The sequence below is a fragment of the Bubalus bubalis genome, chromosome 3, assembly GCF_019923935.1.
Source record: "Bubalus bubalis isolate 160015118507 breed Murrah chromosome 3, NDDB_SH_1, whole genome shotgun sequence".
Lineage (NCBI taxonomy): Eukaryota > Metazoa > Chordata > Mammalia > Artiodactyla > Bovidae > Bubalus > Bubalus bubalis.
In genome coordinates this window covers 99,163,441-99,182,778 of record NC_059159.1, presented here as the reverse complement: position 1 = coordinate 99,182,778, position 19,338 = coordinate 99,163,441, and the positions used below count along the sequence as shown (strand labels likewise).

The 19,338-nt window shown below is 36.6% G+C and overlaps 1 protein-coding gene across 32 annotated transcripts in view; it reads right to left on the bottom strand.

The window, feature by feature from the left end:
* Positions 1 to 3,152: 3,152 nt before the first annotated feature.
* The window catches only part of PTPRD (protein tyrosine phosphatase receptor type D), a 536,986-nt gene continuing 520,800 nt past the window's right edge, over positions 3,153 to 19,338 (bottom strand). For all 32 annotated transcript variants that reach the window (XM_044939860.2, XM_044939874.2, XM_044939864.2 and 29 more), the window contains 7 exons: positions 15,715 to 16,000; positions 15,106 to 15,284; positions 14,382 to 14,508; positions 13,087 to 13,212; positions 9,744 to 9,898; positions 6,876 to 7,011; positions 3,153 to 4,920 (listed from right to left, as the gene is read on the bottom strand). In XM_044939860.2, the coding sequence (XP_044795795.1) occupies positions 4,852 to 4,920; positions 6,876 to 7,011; positions 9,744 to 9,898; positions 13,087 to 13,212; positions 14,382 to 14,508; positions 15,106 to 15,284; positions 15,715 to 16,000 (1,078 nt within the window). In that variant the 3' untranslated portion in view covers positions 3,153 to 4,851. The remainder of the gene's footprint in view (positions 4,921 to 6,875; positions 7,012 to 9,743; positions 9,899 to 13,086; positions 13,213 to 14,381; positions 14,509 to 15,105; positions 15,285 to 15,714; positions 16,001 to 19,338) is intronic.

Genomic DNA, 19,338 nt, shown 5'->3' with positions numbered 1-19,338 from the left:
CTTGATTCCACATATATGGAAGATTCTACATATAAACAATCTTATATTTGTTTTGCTATTTCTGACTTTACTCTGTATGACAGTCTCTAGGTCTATTCATGATAGACCTTACATCCTTCTTGACTTGGAAACTCAATGAGCACATTATCTCTTCCTACCCTAAGTTGTGATCCTGAGATGTTCACTTTCCCTAGGTCACATCAGTGAAGGCCAACAGGCATCCATTCTGTTCAAGGGTTTCCATTTGTACTATTGGGAAGTAAACTCTTCCACTTGCCTGACTTTTCACGTTAAAATCCCAAAGATTCCAGGGACCACATAGATTGCTTAGAACTGACACGTGAAAGTAGAAACCAGATTGGGAGAAGGAGAGAGATGCCAACTGCTAAAGATAGCACCTGAGCCAATTGTTTATGAAGATTATATGTCCCTACTTTTGCAATGTTAAGTCCATTCCTAATCTTTAAATACATAAGCCAAAAAATACTTTTCCTTTTCTATTAAGCCAAGTCAGGGTTTCTGTCCCTCACAATAGAAAGTCCTCACTTCATGAATCTCTACTTTCTCTTATAACACTTGTCAGAGTGTAAATTTATCATTTAATGCCAGACTCTCTCCCTAGACTGCAGTCTCATGTAGTATCTCCTTTGTTGACTGGGAGGCACTGCCTTCCCAATGCCTACAACAGGTCTGACCCATAGCTGCATAAACAATCCAAGCCAAGTATTTTCTGAGCCATGTTCCCAAACATTTTTTTTATGTGCCTGAGAGATGCCAGTTGTTTCAAGATAATATGTATATACATGCATATATATAATGCATGCATATGTATACAGTAGTCATCTTCATCAGAATTAAAGATTGCCCATAATCTATAATTTGAGAGATACCAAGGTCTCTTTCTTTGCTTGTAAATTTGAGCAAACTGTTTCTTTAAGCATCAGTTTGCTTACCAGTGAAAGGTGTTCACCTCACTGCAGGCACCTGTAGATAGCAGCCTCTTGGTAAGAAGAATTACTATTAGTATCAAGGAGCTAACTAGATAACCAAAGGATAAGAGGGAACATATATAGTCATTTCAAAACCAAAGTGCTTGAGTGGACAGAAGCAAAAGCCAGGGCTGCATAACACTGACGTTTTTATTAGAATTCATTTGTAACAAATGGAACTTGTGTCAGCAAAGAACTGATTTTCATACAGACTTCTTTCGCCACCAATGTAACGAAGTAAGAAAATAAAAAGCACGCCTTTCATTCTGTAAAACATTTACGCGTACTACTAATTAGAGGTAATTGTATTTTTTTAACAAGCCATTTTACAAGTTATTTTTTTAAATTTTTCAGTCTATGCATCCAAAACGAGAGCAAAGAACACAACTGTTATTATCTTTGTAAAGACACTCCAAGCTTGGATGGCAAAGCCACATAACGGATGGATAGGATGGATCTGTAGCCTTCTGATCTCTGCTGGAGTATCAGGGCACCCATAAACCCAAAGGAAACTAAAACTCAAAACAGGAAAAAGAAAAGATTATTAAAAATAAAAAGAAGGGCCTAAAACAAAGCAAAACCAAAAAGAAAAAAAAAACAAACATGAAAGAAAAAAACCTGTATATTAGCACAGAATTTTTCCTTTCCTGTTTCTATGTTGGGTTATTTACATACACACAAATGAATTTCTGAAGCAGTTTCTTACAGATGGGTTCAAGTAATAACATTATTGGGTGTAGAATCAATAGGGCAGTGCATAGTACAAAGGTATAGAAAGTGCAAAGTTCCCTAGAGGCCCTTCCCTCCCCTGGCTGTCCTTGCCGTTGTCTAACCATGCAAATCATTTTTAAAAAAGAGCTAAAATAAAGTTCTGTACAAATCACTTTTTATATATTTTGATTTTTTTACCATTGTAACTAATTACAAAATTATACATAACTACACATACATAGGTAAATAATAGCACCGTACTGGTTATGATGATGAAAATAACTGAAAACTTGAGTTTATGGTAATGGTAGATAAAGATGTTTACCTGGGAAAATAAAGTAGAATGGTTGTACAGAAAAGCACAGTGGAATGCACATCAATGACAGTAAGGGAGTTAGTTCTCGGAACAGCTCCTGAACAGCAAGATATCTGGAATAGTCTCCTCCTCGCTCGTCTGTGGTATGCATCCCATACATTTTCTTCCTGTGATTATTCTCCCCTTTCCCTTTGCCACATGAGCAGTTTCAGTTTCAGGGAGAGAAACTGCTCATCGGCCAATGGTCTGGTGTGCCGTACGCCATCGGATTCTACATGTCCAACACGGCACGTCTGCATGATGCAATGTCTCTCTGACCCCCTTTGTTTCACTGAATGAAAATTATAGCACTGAGTAATCTGGCACTTGGATCATTCTCCAAAAGATACAAACTAAAAGGAAACAACAGACCCACGTAGTGCACATTCTTCTCTGGTTCTGATGTAGGTTAGAGAGTCTCATTCTGAGGTAGCCTTCTAGATACTTTTTTTTTTTTTAGTATTATATATTTTTTTAATTTTTTATTTCTTTTTTCTTTTTTTTTCTCAGCTTTTTTTCCTCTTTTTTACAAAAGTGCTCAAATATGATGCTTGCAAGTGTTTGGTCTCTTGGATTTCATTCTGCCAGTGATGGGAAATGTAGAAAACAAAAATCCTTCCATGCAGAACATCAGTGAAGCTAATATTAAACTGAAATTATACCAAAACTCTAAGAGTTTCTTGAATATTTTGAGTGTTCTTTAAAATCATGTAAGATATGGCAAACTCATGCCATCATTCATGGCTTCCTATAGAAATTGTGTCAAAAACTTTGGGGGGATATGTGTAAATATATATATATATATATATATATATATATATATATGTTTCTAATTCTTCTTTTAGAAAAATCTGAATGGAATAGTAAATATGTTCAAAGTTGACAATGGTGTTTGTTAATAAATTTGGTATAGTTACTGAATGTTTCAGAGCAGATTTGGAAGGGATTACAAATAAAACAAGTAGCTTTTCCTGATGTTGATGGTTATGAAAGGAAGAAGGGCCCTGCTTATCCAAGTGCTTTGGGCTGGTACAATCACTAACATCCCCGACTTGGTTAAAACTAGGAATGCATATTATTCAAAGAGTTTTTGTACATGTGGTAAACAGATAATACTTTAATTGGAAGAGAAACACATATGAACAAGGAATGAAAATATGAACCAAAAGCTAAAAAGAAATGCTATTAAAATAGGCATCAATTATAAGGCACTCTAAATGCAAAACTAAAACCAAAAGAAAACAAAGTACAGCACTTCCCAGGAATGCTGTATGCCACAAAAAAAAAAAAAAAAAAAGTTTCTGACTGAACAGAGTAACATGAGTTTGGCTTTGCCCCTGTTACATATCATAAATGCAAATTTCATAGCACATACTATAGACAATATACGATTGAATACACTGTTTTTTAAACATCTTGATAGCTGATATATTACAACATTCTCCCCTCCTAAAGGGATATGCACTGACCTTTCCCACATGCACACCTCTTAGATATCTAATAATGTTTTATTGCACTAGAGTGTTAGAAATATTGAACTTTGTTGGAAGCCTGGCTAACAAAATAGTATTTGTCATTATGATTAGGTGGGTGAGTGAGGGGTTGGGGGAAATTGGGTAGGAAATTAAGGGGGTGAGGTTTGACAATCACTGATGTGCATTCCTCATTTCCCTTAAAAATTAAAATTGTGTGATATTAAGAAATATCAGTATGTCATAAAATTAATAACAAATTGAAAAAGATGTTACAATAGCTTTTCTACCTTAAAAAATTAAAAACTAAATCATGGAAGAACTGAATAATAGCTATATCTATCTTTTTGTGTGGACACACTGTATATATACATAGACACCCCTATAAAATATGGATATATATGTATATATGTTAGCAGCAACTTTATACTTTGCGCCTCCCTGTTGATTCCAAACAAAACAAAACAAAACAAAGTTCTCTTTGATTATTTGAAGAGAATGGGTACTTTCTCAGCAACAAAAACCAAACAGAAGTGTAAAAATAATATCAGACGAGACCAATACTGTAGATTAAGAATATTGCACAAAAATGTGCAAATTTTCAAATTATTCGGTATTTCTACAGCAAGATATTACAGATAACAGTTCTACAGCTTAAAAAAACCTACAATTTGGAAATAAAAAATGAACAGTTATGTAACTTTTTTAAAATTTCACTTTATCGAATGATACATTTTGTTAAAAAAAAGTTTACACAGTTAAAAATGAAGCACAGGTCAGCAGTATCTTTACAATACTAAAAAACTAAATCAAAGACTTTCTTTTTAAACATTCCCCACCCCCTTACCCCCTACAATGTTATTATGAGTAGTATGGTGGGAAGGGGCGATGTCGAAACAGGTCCATTTTGTCATGAGAAGCCAGCAAAGATCTTGCCCTGAGCTGCTGCACTCAGGCCATTTCTCCTCACACCCGTCACACAATCCTGAACAAGATGGTGGTTCTTTGCTGTGATTTCTTCTTCCCTTTATTTTGAATCCTTGAGGTATCTGTAAATAAAATCCTTCAGATGCCTCCTCAGTCAGGATTCTCTTTATTATTTTTCAGGTTAGATTATTAAACAGTGAATTCTTGGTCCACCCAGAAGAGTTTGTTGTTTTGTATGTTTTTTTTTTTTTTTAAATTTGTTTTGTGTGTGATAGTCCCACTAAGTGGTTGTTAGCTAGAAGTTAAGAAGGACTTCTCAAGTGCCCTGTATGGCTCAGAAGAGACTCCATGGATATTGAAGGGCCTGCGGTAAAGATCCAAAGTGGGTCAGGGGTTTCTACGTTGCATAGTGATCGAAGCTGCCCAGGTACTCTAGTGCGGCTCGATAGCAGAACTGATACTGATCCTGCAAGAGACAAAGCACGGGCGGGAAGGAAAGGGGCCATGAGTCCATCATGACAGAAAAACGGAGACCGATGCTGGAAGACTCAGCTGCAGCTGGTGGAGAGCAAGACCACTACTTTCGTCAAACAATTCAATCCAATGACCGACTGCTTTCTTTTAAGCAAAGCACCATTAGCCACATAGGTATTTATTAACTCTACCAATCAATTTGACTAAAATAAGTCTCCTAATCCCAAAGTAGGGACAGCTCGTGTGAATATTATCTTCCAGACATACATGAACTGTTTTCCAAATAGTACCAGACAATACCACCAACTAAACATGTGAACTCCTTATATGTTACAGCTGTTGTTTATAATTATCTAATTATTTGTGATAAGTAATTCTCAGTTTGCATATTTAAAAAAGGCTGATGCAGATACACATTGTCCAGAGGAAAATATGGGTTCATTTATTTTCTGGGCTATTGCCAAAAAAAGATTCATTTTGATATTTGGCAAATCTAATACAGTTATGTAAAGTTTAAAAATAAAATAAAATTTAAAAAAAAAAAAAAAAAAAAAAAAATCTTATCAGACAGTAGTCCTTATCGCCTGCAATCAGAATTACTCACTGTTGTTTCTGATGTGCTTATGTAAGTGAGAGAGGCAGCCAGAAGGTATCTTTGGGATGAACATCAGGCATATAAAGCTGAATACACAGGGTGTTAAACTGTCAAGCTTTTCATCCCTTGAAAATGGCATCATAAGACTGGCTGCCCATGTCAAAAAATACTTATGCCATTTGGCCTAATTCAGTGTGATTGCTAGTTGTCTGTTCTGGAAAGACCTACACTAAACTAAAACAGCATGAAACATGCCCTTTTATAGACAGGGAAGAACATTGTCAAATTGGAGTAAGTGGGGGCATTATAAGATGGAAAAATTATAATTTACAGATGAGAAGGGATGAGAAAAAGTAGGATTTTCCCATAGAAGAAACTTATTTTCAGTAGCCAATGGGGCTGAAAGCAGATAGTTTTTATTTTGCTTAAATGTGCATTTTTCTACAATAAAAATGGTAATGCAAAATAAATGGAGTTTGCTTTCCTATCTTGTCACAGTAAGTTGCTTGGCTAAGTGTTAAGGCTTTTTAAAAGTCCAATTTCCCTCTGTCACCCCCAATACCTATTAAGTTTGTCAGGATGACATAATGTTTTGGGTATTGCAAGCCAAATGCTTGCACTATTTTCAAATCAAAGTCTGGAATATACTGTGGGTGATGAATTTAGGAATACATATAAATTGTATGATTTGGTGGCCTTTGAGAAACAGAAGCACTATCTATCCTTAAATTATCCTTAAAATGAAGTCAATAGGCCAGATTGACTAAATCATGAACTCCTATTATTCTGAGAAATATGAGAATTTTCATATCAATTATTGGAGTAGAAAATGGCAGGCTAATTTCATTAGGGCATATCCAGGATGCAAATATTTAAAAATACATTAAGAAATGAAATATGGAGCAGTTGATACCACCTAGGCAAACAGAAGAGGAATGGAGAAGTAAAATGGGCCAAGGGTCTGTTATCTACCAGGTATATTATCTACCCTTGTGCTTTTTACATATATTAATTATGTGCAATGTATCACCTTAATATGTATATAATTAATTATATGAAATTGCCATTTTTATAGGCCCCAAATGACTAAATACTGGCAATTTGACATGCTTTAACCTGATATATTATCTTAGATAACTTCCAAACCAGCTCTAAGATGTTGACACTGCCACTCCCATTTACAAAGAGGGGGAATAAGGTTCAAAAATATTAAACAATTGGATATTTTTCCCACAGTATTTCCCTGTATTTTGTCTCTGGTGTTGAAAGTCTCTGGACTCTAGGAGATCTTGGCAAATAAAGTCTATTATTTGGCTCTTGAGATGTGACATACTCCTGGAGATTTTTCTCACCTCTGTCTGCACCATGGCTGGTCGTTGTGTTCTTAACATTTTGACAGTCTGGAAGATATCTACTACTCCTTCATATCTCATTCTTTCCAAAACAATGCTTAGTGTTATGAAGACTCCAGTTCTTCCAACGCCCGCACTGTCATAATAACAAAGGCAATATTACTAGATGAGACACACGCAATCATGACTCCATTTTCCTGGAGGTGGACATATGTCCACCAGCGTCCATGTCACATCAGGTTCTTCTACAGCAATGTTTCAGAAAATGTGCTGTTGGGGTCACAAAATGATTAACTCTTAGGACAGTGTGCCATGATAACAGTGACAATGAATAGAGAGTAACTGATTTTTTCAAACAGGGATTATATATCATTGTGGAAAGACCCAGAAACATAAAAATATACAGTACACTGATTAAAGGAAGAGTGACTAGGATATATATTTACACTCTTCATCAGATCCTGAAATTTGGGCCTTGCCTGCTTAATATTTTTAAGCTATGAAATAATTCAGATAAGGTGAGACAAAAAGAGATTCTGTAGCAGGATTTTCTGACACAGGATCTTCATAAGACTTCATTTAGTCTTCATAATGGTCTATGAATATTTTTTATGTATAGATTATGTAAATGTATATATATTTTTTCTGTTTCTGAAATTTATAACTTTAGCATGTTATCAAACAGGTCTCTAAACTTAAAAATAAAAAAATGTTTGTTAAGAGCCACTGAGCCATATACATACACTTATCTACTATTTTTAGATGTTCAGCAGCTAAGTATCAGGATTCTTTCCACCATGTTAGCAAGGTTTTGGGTTTCTGTTTTCTTTATTGTTTTAAGATAATTCAAGAATTGTAATTGTAGCAAGAGAAGAAAATGAATTCATAGCTTTTGTGCTCTTAAGAAGTAGGAAAGCATCTGGAGGTTTAGGTAATGAGAAGAGTGAATAATCTGAAAAATCCCTGCATTTTTGGATCCTAATTAAACAGCATGTGTAACGCTTGGGTACAGGCTGTAGAAACTGGATGGATTCATTTACTTGGGGATGTAATTGATATATAAATAGCATGTCCTTTTATAAACTGTGTTTTTTCTAAAGAGGCCTAACAGAAATGTAAATCCACGGGCAGGTTTTACACAGTGGCTAAGGATATCCAGGGGCAGACAGCCTCTCTGTCAAAATGGAGTAGATGACCTTCAGGGTCGCGTTCAACCTTGAAAGTCTCTCTTAATCTCAAGAGACTGTGATTTATGATCTTTTCGTTGAATGATTCAAGTACTCCAGAATCTATTTTACCTTGATTTCATTGCTCAAATGTTACAAAAATACAGGGCTTCTGACTTTCCACTAGGTGCTTTCAAGAAAATAACAGAAACTAGCCTTATAACTTCTGAATTATTGACTTTGTCATGTTATTAATAAGCTATAAATAAAATAAGTGGTATTTTACAAATACTCTCAGATAAAAGGAAATATCTAGAGGTCTTTAAGATATGTGAATAACTCATCATGGTATTTTACTAAAGGAGTCTTTGTATATACTGTTTATCCAAATAATTTTGTGACAAATGCAATGAAAAGTAACATGCATGCACACTTATTTATACTTATGGGAATGCGTGAAGGTAAAGAAAAATGTGTTAAATATAGTCTTTTCTTTATAGTTTATATTAGAAAATTTGAATTAGGATTTTGGTAAATTATGTGCAAACTTAAGGGGAGGATCCAGGTAATTCAAGTCCAGTGTAAACCATCCACTTTGTCTGAATATTGAGTCCCTGCATCATTTCCTACATGCTGTTTGGTTGTCTAGAGCACAGGATTCTGGGTAAACTCAACGCATAGCAAATACGTATAAATGAAGTCTGCTTCTCACGTAATATCCCATGTCTGGGAAACAGTGTGCCAGAAAGGGTCACAGAGATCAGTTAGAAAACTGAGGTTTACAGGTTTCCCTTTTGTCACAGAGCTATTACGTGATGACAGAAGTGGGGCTAAAGCTCAGGTATTTTGAAGCCCATGTGTTCCCCTATTTTGACACACTATCACCCTTATCACTAAGAAATGTAGTTTGGGATTTGGGGCAGGGGGAAAGCAAAGAAATTTTTTAATAAAGTCTTTCAAGAGTTTGACTCTAAAGAATTACAAACTAAGACTTTTTTAAAAAAATGAGTTAATTTCTTTGCTAGAAGGTTTTTGCATAGTAACTTCCAAAAGCACTACATTAATTGCAAGTGTCCTTTCTGAACCATTTACTTGCTATTTCTATTAACTTCAATGATTTGAATTATAAAATGCTGTGGAAACTATTGAAAATAATTAACTTGAAGGTGCTTCATTTTCTGATATAGCAATAATTTTCAAGCACATTGCAATGTTAACTGAGGTACCATTCTAATCACTTATTGACTGACAAGAAATTAGCATTGTCATTAAGGCTTAATAACTATTTATGGTTTTCTCAAGAAGACAAACACAGGAGAAAGATACAGAAAGATAGTTATCAGGGTAATGCTATGAAAGCAAAAAAGCTAAGGAATGATAAACTGAACAAACTATCACTCAGGGATATACCAATAATTCCTGATACGGTAAGACAGGCAAGGATAAACATAATTTGGTTCTTTGCTACAAGAGGTAAAATTTGAAGATAGAAATCTTCCTTGATTATTTTCACTTTGTGGAAAGAAAGAGAAATGAGTCCTTGCTTTAGGGTCTACAATACATTTCTGAGAAAAATAAAATCTGGATTATGCAGACCCTCAGAAAACCGGTACCAATAACGAACCGAAAACAGTGCATATTTTCAAAGTTATCACTGCATTAAGCACAAATGGAAACTCATCATTCTTGATTCTTAACTCACCTGCAATGGACTGAAATGGGTCCATCTTGGCCAAACTGCTCTTTTGTTTTATGGACTTGGCCAATGAAGTCAATAAATCCCTCTCCAGACTTTGGCACTCCCTGCTCTGGCCAGTCAGTGAACTGGAACTGCCTCACGGTTCGGGACTGCCCGTCCTTCAGAAAGAAAGCCACATACCCAGCCACAGAGGAGGACGCCAGGAAGGTTCAGCCAGTGTGCAGACCGTAACAGCAGGCATGATTTTTTCCAAAAAAAGAAAGAAAAAGTTAGAAACATGTTTAACTAGAAAATCAGTCACGTTCATATCTTACCTGCTATTAACACTGTCTACATTTCACATCTATTTAAATTGCAAATTGATTTACTCTCACAATGCCCAGTTAAAAACCAGAATTCTCAAAAAGAGCCGCCTCATTCTCATATTAGGAAATGCTTCTGAGCCCCAGAGATTGTGTTCAAAACAAAAGTGGAACATAGACATTCCATTTCAAAATGTTCAGAATCCAATAACCTCTTAATGCTGACGGGAACATCCAGGCATGTCGTCCAGACCAGAGATTTTGCTATTGTCATGACACCGTCACATCTGCTGTGCTTGCTTATTTGCAGCATTGTCAGATGACAAATAGTGACACTGAAAGGATCTGACACAAATTGGGTAGCGGCTGTTAACCTGGATGCCCCACGTCTCAGAGGTATACTATTTCTAGCCGAGGCAGTATACGCAGCGTGTACCAGGTGACTGTGCCGTTGAGCAGGAAGTGAGGCGTCCCTCAAGGAGACAGGAGAGATTATTAATGAATAAATGCTGTGTTCTGAAAAAGGACTCTTTCTGGCTGACCACAGAAGCTGAGGTGTCCATGCGTGGCTTTAACACAGACAAACCAAAAGCCAGATGCAGAAGCAATCTTTCTTTCAAGTGATTAGGCAGAACTACTCTGAAGGATAAATGGCTTCAAAAGAAAATAGTCAGAGACTTTGGATTCATTCTGGAATTTTATAGTGTTTGGAAGGACAACAAAAGCAGAAGGGACTCTCTGTTTATTGAAGCAGGAATAACAACTATCACCATCAACTTTCTTCCCTGAATTACAGAGACAGAGATAATCCAAATTCCAACTTGAGATGGGTGGATCCCATTTGAGGAGGCCCTGCTCCTAGTTAAGGCTTCAATGTGGTTCTTCTTTCCACTTCTTTAATAACTCTCTCCTCAATAAAGCCCTTTTTGATACAGATATTCATGTTCCCAAGATTCTGAGTAAGTAGCATGTATGCTAAGTCATTTTTAGTTGTGTCTGACTTTTTGCAACCCCATGGACCATACCCCACCAGGCTCCTCTGTCCATGAAATTTTCCAGGCAAGAATGCAGGAGTGGGTTGCCATTTCCTCTTCCAGGGGATCTTCCTGACCAAGGGATTGAACCTATTTCTCTTATGTTTCCTGCATTGGCAGGTGGGTTATTTGCCACTAGCGCCACCTGAGAAGCCCTCTGAGTAAGTAAACAGAGACCAATCTTTCTCACTGAGTTGTATGGAGAAGAGAGCATGGCCCAACTCGATCTGGACATATCACCAAGTCTGGTGGTTTCCATAGGAACAGGGCATATTCCTGACTGGCATCATTTGGGAATTGAGATAAAATAGGTAGATCACATCAACTTTGTGAGAATACTGAGGAATATAAAAATAAACTGCTTGGCCCCATAACTAACTTATGGATTGTTACTAAGGAAGCATGATTTACTTCCCTCGGTTTCTGAAAAGGGTTTGAAAAGCACAGGAAGGGAAGCCAGTGGCTAGGTAATACAGATTTGTCTTCTCTGACTGTCCTGGTGATTTCATTTCTGACCACAGTTGCTTTTAACAGCAAGAAGTCATGTGTATAAACCTTTATGATTTGGAAGAGAGACCACCTGACTGCATTTAAAGGCTACCTGTTTAACAACACTGTATTCTCAAGTGCCAACTTGCTTTTTAAACTGGAAAGTTGAGATTAGAAACACATTAGGAGCACAAATAGCACATGCTACGGCAGCTAAAAAAATTATACAGTCACAGGGAGCCTTCAAAACAAAACATGTGAACAAGTTCCTCCAATGTTTCTTTTACTTATCATGGTCAGATTTAATTTGGGCAATCGAGGAGTAATAAAGAAGTTGTCTCTGCTGTTTGTGGTGCCTGGCTGCTGCTATACTTTGTCATCAGAAATGGTTGGTGTGTTTGCTTGGAATGCACTCAAAATTTTCATTCAGATATCTAGCTTCAAATTCTGAAAGGGTGTTCTTTTTTTTTAAAACACAGGGTCATCAAGGTATGCTTGCTTGGGCGACTCAAAACGAGACCTAGGGGCTTAACTACTGTCTTGAGTATAGTCACCTTCAGAGTAGTTACGACTTCAGACTTTCTAGGATTAACAGGTCTGTCACCTGAGCCAAGCAGCCTGCTAACCAATTTCTCCTTCACTTTAGGTCAACAGCCAGGGCCAGGCTTTGGGGATTAGTGGACAATCTCTAAACATGAGTCTTGGTTGAGAAAGCTGCTTTCCAGAAAAAACAATGGATCAAGTAAATAGTTCTACCCTACAGTTTTATTCAACCCACCCACTGTGACAGTTCCAAAAACAAAGCAGGGCTTTGCACTGACCCAGTCTCTCCTAAGATGTGTTTGTAATCATGGTTTAAAAGTGGCCACAGGCAAGGATTTTAAAGTTTATGCATAGAACATCTTACATCAGGGCTGAACTTTGGACTCAGCAATCTAGATCAGAAATGCAGGATGAAAATTAGCCAAGAAGGGTCGTGGGTGCACAGCTCTCATGGACAGACACATTAGCACACGGAGGAATAAACCATGCCAGGAATCAAATTAGAATGTGCAAAGCTTGTCAGATTCTTCTAAAGAATGTCATTTGCTCTGCAGTTTTAAAATCATACCAAATTAACCTCCAAGCCCACATGACCTAAAGGGCTTAGCAAAACAACAACATATTTACAGCCTCAAGTAATGAAGAAGTCAAAAAAGCTCCAAAGAGAATGAGCTAAGAAGGTGAATGTAAGCGCAGCCAACCAATCAGTAAATGCTTCCCGGCACACACTCACCAAGCACGTCCCCAAAGTTGGGCTGCCAGATGTTACCTTTGAATGCGAGCCAAGTCTGGGTTTGTGAGAAAACTTGCCAAACAGGCAAAGTTACTCTTATATTTAAAAAAAAAAAAAAAGTTCTCCAAGATGGGTGATTTCTTTTAGTTTGGGAGTATGGTCACTTGGCAAATGTTTTCTCCCAGAGATGTCTTTTAGACTATATTTCAGCTAACGTTTAAGAGCATAAGACTGTGCCAACTTACCCTGGCATCTGTGACCTTGAATTCTCTTAGGATATATTGTGGCATGTTGTACTCAGCCATGGGATCAACAACAAAGTACTGGTATCTTGCAGATCGTTCTGCTGGCCAGTACTGGTGACATTTCTCCTAAGAAAAATGAAGATTAATGACGAGCTATGTAAAGTGTAAATAGAGTTTTGTTTATCATCCGTCTATATATTTAACGTTTTTCTTTCACTAATACCATTTTAGAATTTAAGACCATTTCATTACGTGTGACTCATCGTCTCTTTGAAAGCATAGGTTTCCTCGGGATAGGGAAATTGTGGGTCACTATTTGCTCACGGCACCAAGCAGAATACTTGGCATACAGTAGATGCCTAATACACATAAGTTGAGCTGGCTACTTCAGTAGGGTAAGCATCTTCATAGTTAATTTAGACAAATAATTAACATCAGTCCTCGGGTGTAACGCTAGCCATGTCAATCACGTATTGGCATTCACCACTGTGGTTCTGAATGAAGACAACCGTCAAGTGTGAACACAGAAAGAAACCTCTGAATTGAACTTGTCCAATCTCCTTCGTCAGCTGAAGAACCTGGAGCACATGCAGTTTTAGTGACTTCAGTAACCAAATCAGAAAAGTCAAGTTTCTTTCCCAGTTTGGTATTTTTTCACTCTCTCTCTGGGCTCTAAAATTTGGGTTTTAGATGTATTGCTACCATTGAATTTATACAAAGACAAGAAAAAAAAAAAGCCTCTTAAGCAAATATGGCAGAGTGCTTGTATCTGCTGAATCTAAGTGGCTCTAATACTATTATGAATTAGGTGGCTCTAATACTATTTCATGGTAGTTTTCAGAATAACCTTTTTTTTTTTTAAAGTAGAGCAGAGATTATCAGATTTATTCGTAGAAAAACTATGTAACTTTCTGATAGTTTAATCAGAGTGGAAGATGAACAAGCAAAAATTTGCCTCAGAGATGACAGAAAGTCAAATTCCTTCATACAGAGTAATGCTGGCACCTAAGCTATAGCCTGTCCAGAGCAAAAGGAAGTAAGACTACATTGAGAATCAGAACAAGTCAGCAATAGTCTCTATGACAGTGCTACACTGGAAATAAAGTGTTTCTTCAAAACACAAAAATGAAAGAACTTGATGTGGCTTTGCAAGTTAAAAACCAACACATGGTAATGAATGACCCACAACATATCTGGAGTACTCAACATTTCAAAGAAACGACATTAGCACTGGGGTTTTTTCAGTGAAATCCTCATTTCTTTGTGGAGTGAATGTCTTATGTGAAGATACTCACTCTACCCATCTCACGCAGCTTGGTAAGCATCACAACAATGGTGGAATTGTGTTCCCAGAGCATCCGCCAGAAGTCTTCAGTGGTCTCTGCCAAGGGCCCCTGGGTAGCGATGTAAGCTTTCTGTTGTCTGAACCACAGATAGCATGTTAAAGTAATCAGAAAATATGCAAAGGCTTCACATTTGATATGTAAATATCAAATCCAGGTAATAAAAATGAAAATATTATTAATGCTATTGCAGTAAATTCCCATTAAGATTATGTAATCAAATAAGAACACTTAAGACATTTTAGGGATTTTGCAAAAGAAATTGCTTTGTTAATATTATGATGTATGACTTTATCATTGTTATTTAAACTTTAGAGCAATGCTAATAGTTCAATTTCATGTCTCATATAAATCGCTTAAGAAACAGTTGTGCAGCTTCATTTTGTAGAAATGACTCATATAATCTATGACATTTATATAATTTGGTTCAAAACAATTTCTATATTAACTCCTTCCATATCCAAATGGCTTCTGAAAGAAGAGTGCAGATTATAAATTCCATGATTGCTTCTTCTTAGTCCTATTCAAAATAACAAAAAATGAATATCAAGGGACTGAATGCTGACCTATGCAGAAAGAAAACATTTTAAATTGAGATGAAATTCATTTTAGCTATGAAACTAGGGCACATGTAAATACCAAGAGCTTGGTCTGTCAGGGGAGCAAGAGTATATACCTGTATCCATCAATAAAACTGGCATTGATGTAATCAGATCCTTCTACACCTCGGATAGGCTGCAGGCACACCCTTGTGGATTCATATGGCATAATATTAACAAGGCGATTTTTGAATTTATTACATGGAAGATTGGCACTGATGAATCTTGAGGTGTGAGCTTTAGAACTGGCTAGACGCTGTTGAACAGAAAAACAAAAAAACAACAAAAAAGGAAAAATCCAACAAAGATAATTTTAGCCTGTGGTGTAACTGCAGTGAACCCAAGATTTTCTCTTTAGATACAAAGATTCTGTTTACTTTTAACCCAGTCACTCTTCCAACTGCACTGCTTTTCACTTCTACCTAATGACTCCATATAGACTAAGGAAGTTTTAAATATTTATGTTCTAAGAATATGTTCTCTCAATTTAAATTAGGGTACAAAAGAGCTCAAGGTATTATGAGGAAGCAAAAATAGAAAAGGGAAAGATGAAGAAAGTGTTTTATAGTCAGACACCTGAGGGAGAAGGTCAAGTGAATCTTGTAACTTCACCCATTTGAAAGGTTAAGAAAGACAATTCCAGAATGACTTGCTTCTGAATTACCATATCACATCCAATATCATACCTTAAATTCGAGCTCCATTCCTGTGACATTCTCTCCTGTTTCTATTTGTGTCAGCTTCTGAATGTAGGCATACAAGTTTCTAGCTGGCACTTCGGTATTTCCACAAGTCACTGCCTCCAACAGTGCATCATGGATAAAGATGTATTGGTCTTCTGTTTGAACCATGTAATTCCTCTGGGCTCTCATTAAAGTTACATGGCCATAAATATCTACAGTTTTTTCATGCTTTATTCTTTCTAACATGGCATCTATTACAATGAAACACCCAGTCCGGCCAACTCCCGCGCTACAAGGAAAACAAAAAGAAAAAAAAAAGAGAGAGAGAGAGAGAAAAGTACAAATGAATCTATTGAGAAACCAACACATCATAAAGTTATTTTTATTATTTTTAATTAACTAGATTTTAAACCCAGTAATTCTACTCAAATAGCTACTGTGATGGTTTTGGAGCATTCTAAACCAAAGGGCAGGGAACAAATGAACAAATAAAATTTGACTGGTTTCAAAATATAAAAATATTAAATCTGTAATTACTATGCTCCTTGATCATGTAACACAAAGTAGTATTCTTTTGAAATCATTATGAAAAACTTACATTTACGCTTTTTACATTAAAGGTATTAAAAAAAAAACAACTGGTCAAGATCGAACTAGACTTTATCATTTACAAACCATTTCTGTCTATTTTAGTTCAATTTATAAAAAAGGAAAAAAAAAACAAAACTAGTAAATCATTCAACTTGAAACATTCATAATCTAAAACTCAGCAAGGAAGTTTTAAAAACCTAATGAGAAGTATATAATTAAAATATTAACATGTTGTTGTATACTCAAAATAGCTAGTGTATTCTCGATGGAAAGACATTCTTAACAAAAAAAAAAAAATCACTAGAGAGTGTGGGTGTGTTTCTTGCTTTTACTCCTTTTTCTTCCAGAGTTGAATGTATTTTGGAATTTCAGGTTAAATTCAAGTATTCTTGTGTGGGAAAATAAAAGCTTCAATCTTTGTTACTGGAGAAACTCTGAGGCATTTTTTTAAACTCTATTACTCATGGACTTATGGGTTGTTTTCCAGTTGGTGGAAACCGATTCAAAGAAGAGGAGGTGAAAGATCAAACAACACACAGTGCCAAGGAGACAATCTAATTCACTGAACTAAATTACAGAGTCAGATGGTTGGAGCGCTGGAGTTTCCTTGAGTGTGGGAAAGAATACTAACAAAATAACACATCTGTGTTCTGAAATCCAAGGTAAGCCTTTTCTTGTCTCTGTGTCAAGAATGGCCGAATCCAAAATGTTTTTCTTCCAATTATGGAAGAAACATGGCTAGGAAACATGTAATCAATGGAAATGTAAGTATATATCAGCCTTAGACACCAGGCAACATACAACCTCCTTCATTCACTGTGTGCCGCTGTTTCCCGTCTTTTGTATTTCTTTGCACTCATTTGTCTATCTATGCATTGAAATATCCATCTCTTCATTCAATGAGCAGTGAAGTACTCTGATAACTACCATACGAGATACAACATTAAAGGTGACTTGTATCCCACCTAGAGCTCATACTATCGATAGAGATAATAGTTTATATAACTATTTACAATACAAGAAAAAAAAAAAAAGATGTGCTGGTTTGTGGGTACTGTGTCATTTGAACCTGGTCTTGAAGGACAGGAAGGATGAGGAACTGAGGAGGCTAGAGTAACAGAAGAGACCGAATGGCTTTTGCAGTCATACTACTGACTCTGGGAGCTACATGTAAAATTTTCATAGACCTAGTAAAGCTCCAGTGTAAGGAACATACCAAACTTCATATAAATGAGCTTAATGAGCAAAAGCGTATTTGATTCAACTGCCAAGTGGCTGCAAGTAGTAAGTGAGCATTTTGTAACATATAATACCTTTATTTAACTGCTGAGCAGTATAGATTGAACCCAGCCTCCTGGGTTTGTAGGAGTCCTGTGGTTTGTATACTAACAAACAGTTGAAATAGGGTATAACCACTATTTAAAAAATGTTTACTTTTTTATGTCCTCTTAGACATAGAAACTGTCATTGTCTTAGTTAGAGAGCCCCTGGATACTGACTCTAAGACACGCCATTCAGAGTTTAAACCACAAAGGGACATGACATTGAGATGTAATGCAAAAGCCTTCTGGGACAGAGACTGAGACATGATAGCACATTTTTTAGCACAGAATGATCAGAAACCTGAGGCACTGAGATCCATGAAGTTCCATTTTATTTAGTTAGTTTTACCAAAGAAACCAGTAAGATGGTGTTTACCATCACACCCCACCATGTCCCTCCTCCATGCCCTAGGCAGGATTACAACCATTCTCTGTCCAGGAACCCTTGGTGTCTTCAATACCACCCTGCAGTCCATGTCACACTGTGTTATTAATTAGTCTGGTAGGGCCACTGTCCACAAATAATGAGCATATCTTGAGAGCAGGAGCAACATTTTCTGTTATCTTTCTCTGCTCTGCACCAAGCATGCAGTCAGTGTGCCGTGATGTGTGTGGAAACGTGAATGAATTAGTGATCGGCGTGAGAGGCCTTGTATAATGAGCCGCCCACCCAGGTTTGGTAATAAGACCCCTCAGTCAGCGAAAGAAATCATACATTTCACACAGGTTCAGAACTGTGCGAAGAATGCCTGAAGACTATTTTACAAAGTGTCCGGTAGGGAAGAGGGAGACTGGAAAACACTTTGAGTGGTTTTCCACATCTTGGTCTCCTGATGAGCCATGGCATTGCAATGAAAAGAACCTAGGTAAGAATTAGCCTGGAAAAGGGAGGGAGCCCCCCTTGTTTGGTAGGTCCTAAAATTAAGTAAATCTTTTCCTTTTCCCTGTGTTGTCTTTCTAAACTGTTTTCATCCTAATTGTGCATTGCTTCTAACTAGATACAATATCATGCAGTTCTTCCTAATGGAAGCTATACTGTAAGCCATATAACTGTAATGATGTATCAAGTCAAATCTAGATAACAACAGGAATATTTTCTCCAAGTATGCATCAGAGGCCATTCCTAATTTCTGAATGATGCATGGTTCTGTATTCTGGCAGAAAGATACTACAGAATCCTACAAAACTAGTAGGGATAACTCCAGATCCTAACAATTTCAACCTCTTCATGGTATAATAATGCATTTTTTCAAAAAAAAATTGAAGAGGGAAAATGATAAAACATGTGCCTGTGTCTAACTCATGAATTGTGGGAAGAAAACAAAATAGGAACAGAGGCTCTGACTTGTGCAAAAGCTATTTTTTCTCCTCTGAACAGAATATATTGTTAACAGCCCAATCTTGCTATCTATATGGAAGAGAGGAAGAAAGTGCTCCTTGGAACTTAACATGTTACCTCTTTTCAAAGATGAAGATTTCTTGGAGGTTTTAAACGGTGGAGGTGTCTCTTAGCTTTGAGCAAGACCATGAAGTTCAAAATATTTTTTCCAGATACCAGTGATTGGGTGTCCTTGAGAAAGGCACTTAATCTCTCTTGGGTTTTCTGTTGTTCTAATGTTAATTAACTTGTTAATTATCTAGTAAGTTTTAAGACAGCTTTAAACATGTTTGCTTTGCAAACATAAAGGAAGATGCAGTTGCTTTGTAGACAGAA